This window comes from Vespa mandarinia, chromosome 3 (genome assembly GCF_050613455.1).
Source record: "Vespa mandarinia isolate Hongniang chromosome 3, ASM5061345v1, whole genome shotgun sequence".
In the NCBI taxonomy this organism is placed as follows: domain Eukaryota; kingdom Metazoa; phylum Arthropoda; class Insecta; order Hymenoptera; family Vespidae; genus Vespa; species Vespa mandarinia.
Window position 1 is genome coordinate 9940973 of NC_140812.1, and position 16528 is coordinate 9957500.

The 16528-nt window shown below is 31.6% G+C and overlaps 1 protein-coding gene across 1 annotated transcript in view; it reads left to right on the forward strand.

Annotated features, from left to right (window-relative positions):
• The first annotated feature begins 343 nt into the window (after positions 1-343).
• Positions 344-16528, forward strand: part of LOC118445065 (homeobox protein E60) — a 66100-nt gene continuing 49915 nt past the window's right edge. The window contains exon 1 of the mRNA XM_085655675.1: positions 344-448. Coding sequence (XP_085511801.1) covers positions 344-448 — 105 coding nt within the window. The remainder of the gene's footprint in view (positions 449-16528) is intronic.

Genomic DNA, 16528 nt, shown 5'->3' on the forward strand with positions numbered 1-16528 from the left:
GAGAGAGAGAGAGAGAGAGAGAGAGAGAGAGAGAACAAAACGAAAAAAAAGAAAAAAAAGAAGAAAAAAAAGGAGGCGAACGAATGAAAAAAAAGAAACAAAAGAGGAAGAAAGAGAAGAAGAAGAAGAAGAAGAAGAAGAAGAAGTGACGACGAAAGGGGGCAAAAAAAGGGAAAAGAAAGAAATTTGATAAAAGAAAAAGAAAAACGAAAGATGGAATAACAGGATTGATCAAAGAAGAGATTCGTTTAATTTACTGATTCGATCAGAACGAATTATTGCGAATAATTTTCGAAACGTTGAAATCGACGAGAAATAATGGAAAGTGGTGGTGGTGATGGTGATGGTGGTGAAGGGAGCGAGAGGTGTGCAACAAGAAGAGGTAGACGGTGATGGTGATGGTGATGGTGGTGGTGGAGGTGGTGGTGAAGGTGGTGGCAGGAGAGGGGTGAGGCATACATACATATATATATCCGGCCGACAGAGAACGGAGAGATTAGTAAATCCACATTATTAGCTTTAATGAGCCGAGACGCCGACCGCCTTCTTGCCTTAGGCAAGATCCCGTCGAGGTGTGTGGCGAAACTCGGCTGCAGGGTGGCCTCCCCCTCCCTCCTCCCACTCCTTTCAACTTTGAATACGTCCCTGCATACTATTAATCGATTAACGACGTATACATCGCGGACCTATACATTTCCTTCATTTTCATCGCTTACTCTCATTGGATTCTGTCTGTCTCTCTGTCTCTCTCTCTCTCTCTTTTTCTCTCTCTCTCTCTTTCTCTTTCTCTTTCTCTTTCTCTCTTCATTTCTTTTCTTTCCATTTGTTCTTCTTGTTTTCTTCTTTCTTTTTTCTTTTTTTTTTCTCCTGTCGCTCATTGTACCCGAATTTTTAATCTAAATGGTTTAATAGTAATAAAAAAAAAAAAAAAAATAAAAAGAAAAGAAATAAAAAAGATCCTTGATATCTCAACAATCGAAATATTTTATATGTATGTTTACATATATATTTGTGATTTTACATAAGGTATATCAAAAGTATCTCTAATTGATTTAAATAAAAATTCATAAAATTTTTTAGGCTTGTAGTTTTACGATCTGTAAAAAAGAAAAAAAAAAAAAAAAAGGAAAAAAGAAAAAGATGATTACGGTAAGAAGTTTCGATAAAAGGAATGCACAATTATTTAAAATCATTTAAGAATATTTGACTTTATTTCATTCTCTCTGGTAAATTGACAATTATTAAAATTTGACAAATGTATCAAAGGATCCTTTAAAAAAGAAATATAAAGTTGAGATTGAAAGTCCGTTCTTATCTTTTCTTTTTCTTTTTTCTTTTTTCTTTTTTGTCATTGAAAGAACGAAAGAAAGGAAAAAAGAGAAATAGAATATGAAAGAAAAGAGAGAGAGAGAGAGAGAGAGAGAGAGAGAGAGAGAGAATAAATTATCCAAGAGCGTTTGTTTCGTGTAAAGAGAATCGTCTCGAGACTCTTCGGCGAGTTTATACGGGGAAATCGATCGACGTCGCAAAGCGATTATTCACCATGCATCTCTATTAATCTTGCAAATTCAACTACGCCATCGCCTTCGAGGTAGTACCGAAAGGGAAGGCAACAATTTCCTGTTTTCATGCTAATCGAGTTCCCATCGTATTTCCAAATGTTATTCCCTTATATATAAATATATGTATGTATAATTATATACAGATAATTGATTTTCTATCTCTTTTCTTTTTCTTTCTTTTTCTTTTCATTTTTTCTATCATCTTTCATTCCTACAAAAAAGAAATTTTACGTTACTACGTTGGATATTGATCGTCGGGAACATAGATCAAGAAATCCTTATTTCCATCGTCGAGAAGTAACAAACGTAAGAAAATGAAATCTATGAGATATCTTTAATACGATTTATTAATTTTTATTCTTATAAGTTAAACGTTTTATCATTTAATACGAGTTATCGTTTAAAGGAATTAGAAGAAAAAAAAAAAAAAAGAAAATAAAAAAAAAAAAAGAGAGAAAGAAAAAACAGGGAAAGAGAGAAGAAAAAAGAAAAAGCGACAATACAATATAAATTTTCTATATGTACATTAAGTTAAGATGCTAATAATTATTAGCCAAGGCATGGATTCGGATGGATCTCTGAGTTTCTCCGCGCATAGATTCTGAGAGAGAGTCTTCGAAGAAGAGACTAGAGAAAGAGAGAAAGAGACAGAGAGTGAAAGAGGGAGAGAAGGAAAAAGAGAGAAAGAGAAAGAAAGAGAGAGAGAGAGAGAGAGAGAGGCGGATGTATAAAGTGAGGGGACCAGGCTGATCGTAGTCTATGATTATGTTCTTGACTTTCGCGGTCAAGCTCCCTCATCCATGCTTCCACGGTTCCTTCTATGGTCTTCCTTCTTTCTCGATGCGAACGTGTGCTTCGTCTCTCTCTCTCTCTCTCTCTCTCTCTCTCTCTTTCTCTCTCCTCTTCTTCTTCTTCTTCTTCTTCTTCTTCTTTCTTGCTATTTATAGAGGCTTATTACTTTATTGGAACCCGACTTCGAATGGTGCATTCCACCTACGCACTCTACAAGGAAGAGAAGACTCTTTCTCTCTCTCTCTCTCTCTCTCTATTTATGTTTATTTCTTTTTCTCTCTTTCTCTCATTCTTTTGGATCCATTTACAATCAGGTATTATTGAAATCGGCACGTTGACACGAATACCATAGTTCGACGATATGGCAAATAATTCTACGTATGAATTTACGTAAGCATTGTTTCGTTTAGATATTATACACTAATGAGTGTATATATATATATATATATTTGTGTGTGTATGTGTGTTCTTTGTAAGATAATACCAGTTTTATCACTTTTCCCCGTTTAATTTAATCGAAGATAGATCCTCATGAATTCCATGATTTTTTTCTCAATTGATTATTATTATACTTCTGTATACCATTGTTACAAATAATGTAGTATAATATGTATCTATGAAATATTTATAATACGATAATCCTATACGTATTATCGATAAATATTTAAACTATTATTTATGAATGAACACGATAAGGAATAAACGATATTTAAAATAATCAGCTAAAATATACACATGCATGTATTTGTGTTTGTGTGTTTGTCTCTGTGAGAGTGTTGAAAAAAATTATTTTTTAACAAATTATATATATATATATATATACATATTTCTTTTTTAAATTTTTTCTTTTTTGGAATATACAAATAACACTTTAAAATAATTACAACATGTTATACATTTCTACGATTCTCTTAATGTATATTCAAAAAGATATATTCTCAGAGACGTTTAAATCGTAGATTTATTTGATTAAAAAGATTTGATAGTTAAAATGAAAAAAAAAAAAAAAAAAGAAAGGAAAAGAAAAAAAGAAGTAATCTATCCAGTTACGAGAAACCGTTCGTTCGTTCATTATTCCCAGGAAGAAGGAAACAACTAAGTAAAGTAGATATCTAATCCTATAAATTATCGATAGTCGTCAAACGAGTGTCGAGGACTTCGATGATAGGACAATGCAACGTCATTCGCGTTTCACAATTAGCGAAAGAATGGGGAGACAGGTGATACACGAGAGTAGTCACGCCCATTCGATGTACTTACGCTTAAGCTTCTCTCTCTCTCTCTCTCTCTCTCTTTCTTTCTTTCTTTTATTTTTTTTTTCCTCGTCCCTTTCCATTATCGAAACGATCATCCTGTTCGCGAATTGCGACTTCTCGTCGAGCAAGAAATATATACGAGAACGTAAGTAAGTAAGTACGTAGGTATCTGTTTATTTGTAGGATTCTTTTACCTTTGAGACTTGACTTTGTAATGGTATAGTGGTTACAACACGTTCTCTGTCCTTTTCTCTCCCTCTCTCTCTCTCTCTCTCCCTTTCTCTCTGTTTCTCTTGTGAATATACATTAACAACAACAACAACACACGACGTTGCTTAGCTTACCTACGAATAACCTTAGCTTATTCCTTTATCGTTCGTTCAAGAGGAAGGAATTAAAACGCGTCTATCCGCGCTTTATCGAGAAATTAATAATCTACTCTTCGTTACTTGCTTTTTAACGAGATAAGAGAAGAAGAAGAAGAAGAAGAAGAAGAAGAAGAAGAAGAAGAAGAAGAAGATAGATAGATAGATAGACAGGTATGTAGATAGATAGATAGAGAGAGAGAGAGAAGATTACAGTATTATCGACGAATCCATTCGTTCTCTTTCATATGTATCTACTAATAACGATAATAATATCTGATGATAATAGTAACAACGATAATAATAATAATAATAATAAAGATGATGATGATGATGATGATGATGATGATGATGATGATGATGATGATGATGATCTCCGTGATAAAATAGATCATAGCTACCTATTACTCGGTTATCGAATAATTAAATTGTTTTTTTGTTTTTTTTTTTTCTTTTTTTATGTCTTTCTAATTCAAGTTTTGGATTTAAAGAAAAAATATGGAATAAATTTTGCGATAATAATAATAATAAAATTCCTTCGGCAGGATATTATAAATAATAATAACAATGAGAAAATGATAATAATAAATGATGATTGGAGTTATGAGAGAGAAAGAGAGACAGAGAGAGAGAGAGAGAGAGAGAGAGAGAGAGAGAGAGAGAGAAAAGAGAAAAGATTCGAACATTTTCTAAATAGTACGAGAACACGAGTAGAATATAAAATTTAATAACCGTGTTTTGCGTTTCACGATGATTTCTTAGCAACAATGAAAAGAAAGGTTAAGTCTCCCCTTTTTCTTTTATTTTTATTTTATTTTTTTCTTTTTTTCTTTTACATTCTTTTTTGTTCTGTGTTTTTCTTTTTCTCTTTTTTTTTTTTTTTTCTTTTTTTCTAAGGATCGACCCTCGACGACGCATAATCGCACCGGGTTGTTCCGATAATTATTGAGAAAGGGTCGTTAGCGAATCGTTGACTCCTGCGAAAAATAATGCCACGGCAAGGTCGAAGGCACTTCACGGCGATCCAGAAGAGATCCGTAACCAGGTTCAAGGAAGTGTCCAATGACAAAGGGCACTTTACGTTCCGGTCTTTTCCACTTAGTTTAACGTAACGAGTCCTTCTCTCTCTTATTTTTCTTTCTTTCTCTCTCTCTCTCTCTCTCTCTCTCTCTCTCTCTCTCTCTTTCTCTTTAACTCTCTTTTCTCGAGTGATACTCTTTCGCGGTCACTTTTACTATTTTCTCATCTCAGTTTCATTCGATTTCACAAACCAATAATTAATTTTTATTTTTATATTTATTATATTATAATTTATCATTTATATATATATATATATACAAGAATTTATTATTGCATATAACATGTATTACAATTATATTTATAAATAATATATATGTATATATATATATATGTATAATAATATGTATATTATTTATTTATATTATTATATCGAATTATGTATATATACATATATATATATAAAAATATAGATATAATAATTTATTAAGACATTGAATTAAATTTTAAAAAGTATAATTATTAACGTAACATGATTTTTTCTTTTTTTTTTCTTTTTCATTTTTTATATAAATTTAGAAATCGTGAATCATTATCAGATTTCCCGAGATTTATCAGAGATAACATTATTCGTCTTACCTTCGATCGATCGGTCGATCGATCGTACGATCGATGAATCGATGAATCGATCGACTTGGAAAACGCGGACATCGTTCTCGAAGGTCAGCGAGTTTGGAAAAAAAGGATAACAATGCGAGCAATCCGTGAGAAAGAGAGAAAGATAGATAGATAGAGAGAGAGAGAGAGAGAGAGATTTAGAGAGAGAGAGAGAAAGAGAGAGAGAGGGAGAGAGAAAAAGTAGCAATCTGAACGTTCTCGGCACAGTGAACGCATTACTTGGGTGAGGAAAAAAAGAGAGAGAGAGAGAGAGAGAGAGAGAGAGAGAGAATGACGAGATAAAGATTATCGATGAGGGATAGATATCTATAGACGAACGAAACGAGGAGGATGATTTATATGGCGTCGAGGATAGAAACGAATCGAGACAACTTCGCATTCCATCGAGACGGAAAAATCTATTCGAGCGATACATTATTTATGAGGATTACTTAAGATTCCTTTTTTTCTTTATTTGTTTCTTTTTTTTTTTTTTTAGTTTTTTTTTTGTTTCTTTTTCTCCATTTTTTTTTTTCGAAATAATATCGTTCTATGTAACATGTTGAAATTCGATATATCGTAGAGTCTATTAGAGCAATTAGGAATAATTCGATATCGATATTCACGAACTTGCGTATTTCGTTCTAATCTCTTTCTCTCTCTCTCTCTCTCTCTCTCTTTCTCTATCTCTCTTCCTATTTCTTTCTATCTATCTATCTATCTGTCTCTTGTCAGATTTTATTCCTTTAGAATCGAATAGCAAGAAACTTCATTCTATACTTAATTAGCATGTAATTAAAACGAATTGAGGATCGAACGTCGACATTTTGTAAAATATTATATACCTAAGGGTAAAGTAAGAGGAGATTCAGATCGAAGATGGAACCCGAGATAAGTTCAGCGAACTCATCAAAATGTAATTAACATATGTATTAAAAAAAAAAAAAAAATATATATATATATTTTATACAATTATATGCAATTATACTTATATAAAAAAATTCATATATGTATGTATTTCCTATACATACATACATACATATATATATATATATATATATATATATATATATATATATATAATTTTACATTAGTTATATTTTGATGAGTGCAGTTTCATAATTATACAATAATTTTTTTTACATAATTATAATTTATATAATTATTTTATAAAGCAAATTATATATACATACATACATATATATTTAATGTATAGACGTGTATGTAATAAAAGCTAATCGGTAAATCAATCCGTACAAGTTTCGAACATACAAATCTTTCAAGATATTTATGGAAGAAGGGATTAGACAAATTCTAATGGAATGGGCCGTCTAAGAAGAAGACACGGGTGATACTCATTAAGAGGAACTCGTCGAAGCTCGGCGCATTCCTGCTTGGAGCTCGCGCGTAATAAAGCGCCGCGAGTTTGCGCGGGCAAAGAGAGACGGCAAGCAAAGCCTTGTCGAATACGCATGAAAGAGGAAGAGCGACAGAGATAGAAGGAGAAAGATAGATAGATAGGGAAAGAGTGAGTAAGAGAGAGAGAGAGAGAGAGAGAGAGAGAGAAAGAGAGAGAGAGAGAGAGAGAGAGAGGGAAGAGTTTAATCGCGCGGTCGCGACGTACGTCGTAAGGGCAACGCATTTAATCAGCAAGGAGTTTCTTCGAAGTACTCCCTTCTTCCTCCCTTTTCACTTTACTACACGCTTATACGTACACAAACATAAATTAAAATGTCCGTACGTATTTATACGTATATATATATATATATATATATATATATATATATATATATATGTATGTATCTATGTATGTATGTATCTATGTATGTATGTATGTATGTATGTATGTATATGTATATGTATATGTATATGTATATGTATATTTATTAACGTGGATTTATTTATACGTAAATATATATTTTATACATTCGTTCGTTCGTTCATTCATTCATTCCTTTATTCATTCATTCATTCTTTCATTCATTCATTCATTCAATCAATCAGTCATTTATTTATTTGTTTATTTATTTCTTTACATATTTCTTTATTTATTTTCATTTATTTACGCTTGAATGATTATCGATATTTTATATGGTTTAAACGTTACGAAGAGAAGATAGGGAAGGAAGAGAGGAGAAGAAAAATAATAACAATTTCAAATTCAATGGCATAAAAAGGAAGAGAATCGATTTACGAGACATAGAAGTTTGACGTGCTTTTACGGTCCAGTCTTATCGAGAGGACACGATGGAGAAGTCAGCTCGGAAAGTTACGGCATCGTATTTAGTATCGCCTCTCTCTCTCTCTCTCTCTCTCTCTCTTTCTCTCTGAGCTGAGAATGACGTCACTCGCAAAATAGACTTCGATCGTTCGAGAGAAGAAGAACTCCTTTAAAGAATCCAATTCCTATCATTTTAGATTCTTTGAAGTAAGATATAACACTTTATCATATTATATAAACGATCAAAATAAAAAAATGATACAACAATGTTCTACGGGGAATAATAAAATTATGATGATGATAAAAAGAAAAAGAAAAAAAAAAAAAAAGAAATGAAGTAATAATAAAATACGAAAAAAATAATGAATCGATCGTAAATGAATGAATATCATGAGAAGGAGAGAAATGAAGAAATAAACAAATAGAGATAGAGAACAGTCGTCTTTATCTCTCTCTCTCTCTCTCTCTCTCTCTCTCTCTCTCGGTAAAGTACCAGCCGGAATTCAGGCTGCTAGATTGAGAGATATTCGAGCGATTCACTTATACTATGGAAAAAGGACGGCAAAGTGCGTACGTTTAAGGTGTCGTCGCATGTACGTGTACGTGTGTGCGTTCGTGCGTGCGCGTATATATCTATCTGTCTCTTTGTATATGTGTTTGAGGCCTGGAAGGAGACAAGTGGGGGAACGGTGAAGTTTTTCTGGTGGGGGAAGGCCTCTGCGTGCGGTCCCTTCTTCGACGGACCACCCAAGTAGTCTGGCTTACGCCGACTATATAACACGCACGCTTGGCTAAGTCTTGCGTCTTGGTGTACACCAATACGTAAACTATCCTTTCACCGATATACACCTACACAAGCACCTGGCCCTAAAGAAGCACGCACTCCGACTGATTGTGAGCACAGCCTCCTTCTCTCTCTCTCTCTCTCTCTCTCTCTTTCTTTATCTATATATCTGTTTCTCTCTCTCTCTCTCTCTTTCTTTATCTATATATCTGTTTCTCTCTCTCTCTCTCTCTCTTTACTTTGTAGAAAACTAGAAAACTATCTAAGTACTTTTCTCGTGTAAGTAAGTAAGTAAATAAGTAAATAAGTACTCGTTTCACTATCAGAAAGAGAGAGAGAGAGAGAGAGAGAGAGAGAATGTATGTATACTACTTCGTACACGTGTGTACGTACTCTTCTTTCCTTTTTCCTCTTTAAAACGAGCAAACGAGTAAGAGAGAGAAGAAGGAATAGCACGAGACACCTTATGAATGAAGCGAACCGTTTAGAAGGCGCTCGACTTTACTCGCCGCGAATGATCCAAACCCGTCGATCGGAGATTAATGAGATCGGTTTACCCAGAGGGAAGGCTCGAGTGTTTTATCTTAGATCGCGATCACTTTTCCTTTGGGAGAACTTTCGATACTATATAAAAAGGCCGAACGGAGTTTAAGCACTTTCATTTCTTTGGCTTCTTCCTTCGATTTATTTCTTCTTTTTTTTTCGATTTAGAGAAAGAGAGAGAGAGAGAGAGAGAGAGAGAGAGATCGATTAAAGTCCCAAATGTAAATATACATTATTAACTTTAGAGGTTACAATGTAGTCAAATAGCGAATAGAGTGCGTAGATTTTGAAAAAGTAAATAAAAGAGGAAGAAAGAGAGAGAGAAAGAAAGAGAAATATATACATTTATCTAATATCGATAAATCAATCAAACAACAACACAAATATATACATATATATTTCTTAACATATATACTATATATGTATGTGTATGTATATTTCTTAACTCACATGCGTATATATACGTATATATATATATATATATATATATATATATATATATATGTATATATATATATATAAAGCTTCGAATTATCTCGAGAAGGAGACTCGCCTAACAGGTGTTACGCGTCTTTAGAACGTCCTCTTGAAGCTCGTAGGTACTTACATCGGAGTCGGTAGTAACGCGCGGATTTTACACCGTTGACCTTTCGACCCTCTACCTTCATTCTCTTCGCCGACATCGAAGAGGAGGTCTGTTCTGCTTGTGGAGTCCGACAAAGCCGGCTTAGTAGCTACCACGTACAATAGTCGCGAATCTTTACCTTTCCTTCTTTTTCTTTTTTTTTCTTCTTTTTTTTCTTTTTTCTTTTTTTTATATTTTATTCTATTTTATTTCATTTTATTTTTTTTCTCTTCTTTTTCTTTTCTTCTTTTTTTTTTGTTTTATATTTTTTTCTTGAAACGAGCACCACTATTTTTAGTCAATAATTTACAAATCTTCCCTTAATGTTCGACGATAGATTCATTTTTGTATTCATCGCATGTGTAACTATGTATGTATGTATTTATTATGCATACATACATACACACATATATATATATATATATATATATATATATATATATATACACGCCCATGAGGAAAGAAAAAGTATTTATACATTCTTATTTTGTATTTAAGAATGATCAAGATCGAAAAGATATTTCTACGCTCGTCAAGATATAAGATTGTAGTTTTAAAATGAATGATATTATTTACGTTTTAACGGGGAATATATTTTTTTTTATTATAATAAGAAATTACCGGGTAGATACGTATCGATAACTAACCAAATACATTAGAAATACTAATTAGTTAGCATAACGAGATAACCAGAGAGTATGGTATTATAATCAGATGATATTATATCTACTCACACATATCTACGCTATTATTATTATAAAAGCGTCGAGGACTCATTTGAATTCGTTTCTTTCTTTTTTTTTTTCCTTTTCTCTTTCATTTAATATATTTTTTCTTTTTACAATCATCTACCTTTTTTGCGACCTCTTCCCCCCCCTCCTATATATATATATATATTTATATATATAGATGTATCTGTAGAGATCGATATTGATAAAACAAAATATAGACTGGTCGTATTATCAAGAACAAGGTCAATGACCCAAGTGGCCGGACTTCGGACAACCGGGTGAATAAATTGCGAATGGCGAACGTTATTATCTCGGATGATCGTGATTAAGCCCGTAAAAATGATGAAGTATCGTGGTTACGCGTGCGGTAGAAAATTATCGACTTCCGTGCGCCTACGATTTATGTAATTATTACGATGGTAAAAGTGGAATAATTCAGGGCAAGTATAAAGACGACTACTACTACTACTACTACTACTACTATTATTACAATGACGACGACTACGACGACGACGACAACGACGACGATGACGACGATGACGAATGCCAACGCGACGATGCGCTAAAGATTATTATTTATCGCGTGTTTGATAAGAATTGATAATGGAAATTTACGTAAGTCTAACATTATTGATTTAAGTCTCAGAGATTTTAACTTATATTATTAATAGACAAATATGTCTCGCGTGCTTATGAATATTTAATTATGTGATTATTATAAAATTATGTGTATATATATATATATATATATATATATATATAATAATTCTTAGGATTTTAATTTTATAATGTAAGAAAAAAGTAAATAGGTTAACCTATTAAAAGATATGGAAAAAGTAATTGAGTTTTAGAATCATTTAAAAATTTTTGACATATTCCACGTATATGTATACATTTATACATTTTTGACTGTCGGAAAATTCGTATCATTTTTTAATTGGTATATATATATATATATATATATATATCAATATATATAATGATATTAAAAATGTCTTAATTTTGAAGACGTTTCAGACTAAAATCTATTAATTGGTTTTTCTTTTTAATTTAATTGATTTATATCAATTATATTCATGCAGTCGAGATCTATTAATTTTTTTTTTATTAAAATGAGACATTACTGGCTGTATCTTTATGAATTGATCTTTTATCTTATATTTTTTTCTCTTTTCTTTTTTTCTTCCCTTTTCCCCCTTTTTAATTCGACGATCCATTTCAATTTCAATTCAGATAAAAATGTGAACATAACCCGTAACAATCTTTAATATCATAATTTATATCAATATCGTGATAAATGATTGATCGAATGATATAGTTCGAAAATATAATAGAATAATAAAAGAAGTTGATTGAACGAAGGAATTAGACGGGAGGGAGATATAAGGTAGGACAACGAGTATATAGGAGAACGTTAGACGCTCGTTATTGCAATTAGCATGCTAATTCTCAGGGTCGTCTTAATGAATATGAAAATGAGCAGTGGCGGCGATACTAAAGCAAAGTGCGTAGGATAAAATATGTATATATACATATACCATATAAGTATGTGTCTGTATACATGAATGAATCTTTGCATGGGACAGACAGACCGATAGACGGTCAGACATACATATATATACATATATATATATGTGTGTGTGTGTGTGTGTGGTTTAAGAATGTATGTGGGTAGAAGAAAGGAAGAAGCAAAAGGCGCCGGTCGTCGTTCGCATAGAGATAGATACACGGTAGACGGTGGTGCGCCTATTATAATCCTTATGGCTTCATCGTCGTGTGGAATAAAGTAAACGTCCGACGTGTGAAACGTTAATTAACGACGATAGTTTGATAACCGTGCAATACGCATACACATATACATACGCGCGTACGTACGTACGTACGTACGTACACACACACGCATACATACATACATACATAATACGCGCTTATGCATACACGCGCAATATATAAGAGAAAATATTTCGCTCGAGAGACTCCACCGATTGACCCTCTCTACCAAAGTGTACATATACGCATACATACATGCATACTCACGCACACAAATACATACATACATACATACATACATTTATATATATATATATATATATATATATATATGTATATAGATGCATACTTGCATCTAGGAGAATGTTTCTTTAATTAATGTTATACTTTACCTTCATCCGACATAGAGAAGATATCGATTGCCATGGACGTTGATAAATAATTACTATCTATATGTATATAAGTTTATATATGTGTGCTACGTTCCAAGCCGATTAAAATCTTTAGAATTCGCTTGGTTCGTGCAACTCTCTAACATAAGAGATTCTATCTATACGAGGGAGAAAATTATTTTATTACACCATAGACGAGATAAATTTCAATTTGTTTTTATTTTTCTTCATCGGATAAAGAGAGAGAGAGAGAGAGAGAGAGAGAAAGAGAGAGAGAGAGAAAGAGGTGCTAAGTACTTATAACATCCAGTTGTGAATCATAGAATTTATTTTGTTTTCGTTCTCTTTTTTTTTTCATTCTTTTTATCTTTTTTATTTTTTCTTTCTTTTTCTTCTTTCCTTCTCTCTCTTGAAATTTCTACGTAAAGTTTACATTCAGAAGCATACGTACATTTTCTAATAAACGATTAACGTGAATTAGAAACTTTAATTATTAGAAATAATTATCTACGTTTAGACTTTTAATAATATTCCTATTTGCTTTTCTCTCTCTCTCTCTCTCTCTCTCTCTCTCTCTCTCTCTTCGTGTATTTAATATTAATATCTTTGTAAATTACTGTATAAGAAAAAAAAAAAAAAAAAAGAAATGATTAGAAAGGAGACAAGTTTTCGAAGGAGTTTAATTTTTGAATGTAATAATTAATACGTCATTTAAATAATTATTGCACATTGCATTCGAGAGAGAGAGAGAGAGAGAGAGAGAGAGAGAATGGTCGCGGATATATTTATGAGATAATGAATAAAGAAGAAAAAAAAAAATAAAAAAAAGAAGAAAAAACAAAAGAAAAATATCGGTCTGTTCAAACGAGAAAGTCATCGTTCGTCGTTCGTCGTCGTCGTCGTCGTCGTCGTCGTCGTCGTCGTCGTCGTTCGTCGTTCGTCGTCGTTCGTCGTCATCGTCGAGAATCAATCTGGTCATAATCGTCGATGAAATCGTACGCCAACGGGGTCAATAAAGTTTGATATCTTCGTTAAAGCGAAAATGTTTTCTTTACGATACGTCTCAATCTCTTCTTCTTTTGGACCATCTGTTGCTCTCTTTAATTGTCGAATAATTTCGCAAATGATTTATAACATCAATTGAACGAATCGAAAAATATTGGGACAGGACAACAGTTTCTAATTGGTTGTTAAATATGAATTATTTCTTTTTCTTTAGTTTTTACAGTCAATGGCCCTATTATTTTATAATCTCTGAATAAAAAAAGAATTTGTTTGAAAGGAGAAAAGTTTTAGAGGGACGAAAAATTTCTAGGAAAATTTTTTAAATCTACGATTACTTGATATCTTTCCCTTTTCTTTTTTATTTTTTTTTTGGGGGGGGGGGCTTGCAATTAGACCTATAGATTTGTAATACACGAAAGAGAAACAAAATTAGCTCAGAAAGTCTGAAAGGAAATTTTTCAGATGAGCAAAAAGATTTTTTTTTCAATGAACGCAAAATTCTCTAAGAGATTTAAGAAAAAAAAAATCGATCTACGCCAACTCTCCCAGATTTTTTTCTTTTTTTTTCTTTTTTTTTTTTTTTAAGCTTCCAATTATGTTTACAATTTTGTAATTCTCACGAGAGAACAAAGTTAGTCTGAAAATATAAAAATTTCTAGATTATTTTAAAAATCAATCATTTCTCTTCGAGATATTTTAATCTCGTAAAAAATTAAAAAATTTCTTAAAATGAGGGAAATGTTTTTAGACTTTAAGAATCAATTACTCCTTTTCAAGACATTTATCAGGTTAATGGTGATACAATTTGCCAAAAACAATTTTTACCCAAAGAACTGTCGAAAAAGGTTTTTTTTTTTTAAATCTGCCTAAAGTCTTTTTTGGCCCATTCTGTATCTGCATAAATATTTAACAAAAAAAAAAAAAAAAAAAGAAAAAAAAGAAAGAAGAAGAAAAGAAATCCTACAAAGATAAAACTCATCGACGTAGATAATCGATGACACGTAAATGTCCGTATCATATAATTTTAATAAAACCGTTTTAACGTTTAAGTAATTATTATAAATTTGACACGGGTACTTAATATATATATATATATATATATTTTTTTTTTTTATTACATACAATTTCTTTCCAATTAAGATTAAAAGGAAAGATAACGATGGCATATACGATATAAGAGGCATATACGAAAAATTATCCATCGAATGATCCTACTAAGTAAGCTCGTTAAACGAATAAATAATAATAATAATAATAATAATAATAAAAATAATAATAATAACAAAAACAACAACAACAACAACAATAACGATAACAATAACAATAACAACAATAATTCTTTGAGGGTTTATATGCGAAGAGTAAAGTAGGATCATTAATCTTGTCATCATTACGATTTCCTTCATCGTACGCAAATGCTTCGTTAAATGATTAACGTTCGTAAAGAAAGAAAGAAAGAAAGAAAAAAAAAAAAAAAAAAGAAAGAAAAACAAAGGAAAAAAAGAAGAAAAAGAACGTAAGAGAGGAAGGAAGGAAGGAAGGAAGAAATGAAAAAAAAACAAAAAAAAAAGAAAAAAAAAAGAAAAGAAAGAAACGCTTGGCAAAATTGCGTTCAACTTTGAGAAGTTCTTTCCGTCGGCCACCGTTCTGGCCGGCGCGTATTTTACGCGTGCGTCTGTGCACACGCGCGCTCGCGCGTGCTTTAGAAATAATGAAAAGTTACGATTGCGTAAGTATCTAACTTGCGAGTTTCTCGCAGCTGACGAGAACACTTATGTACGCGACCGATTTAAAGCGTGGAAAACCTCTCGCTTTTATCTCGTTTCTATTTCTCGAACGCGTATCTATGAGAGAATTTTATGCGAAAAATCTTCTCTCCGTCTCTCTCTCTCTCTCTCTCTCTCTCTCTCTTTCTATCTTTTTTTTTCTCTTTTTTCATCTTTTCATCTTTTCTCCTTCTTTCTTACCCTCATTAGAATTTAATTCAAATTATTCCTCATGGTGATCGTATAGATTTTCTTTTTTCTTTTTGGTATTTTTTTTCTTTCCTTTTTTTTTTTTTTTTTTTTTTGAATACCTTTGTCTTATTTCATCTATGTAGTTCATTTTTTGTTTTGTTTTATTTAATTACAGATTTGTTATCTTGAAATTTTTCATAATATAATTGATATATATTAGTATATATTAGATTGGAAACTATGAAACGGGCGTTGAATGAAAATAAATAACTAAACAAAAACGCCCGTTTCATAGTTTCCAACCTAATATATATATATATACGTACTTTAGTACAACTTATCACAATTATAATACAATTGACACTATTGCATATAGTAATAGTAATTGCAAGTTATATTTATATATATATACATATATATATATATATATATATATATATATACATGTAATTATACGAATGTAATTGTTTCTAAGTACTAACTAATTATAGTATTAGTATAGTATATAATTACACTAGTACTGCTATATCATTATATTAATGCAACATATATACGCTTATAAGTATAATTCGATGTAATATAATTATACTATACTAATTACAAGTTGTACGCGCTAATATGAGACATATGAAGAATACTCCGATACGAACTTACGATTAAGTTTTATATCGATGATATGAAATAACCATAATGCAGAGAAAAAAAAAAGAAGAAAAAAAAAAGAAAAAAGAAAAGGAAAAAAAAATTTTTTTTCTACGGAAACACACGTAAGCGTTGTACGGTACATATGGCTGCACGTCGTCATGAAAGATTAATATTAAAGGAGAAGAGCATAAATATAAATTAAGTC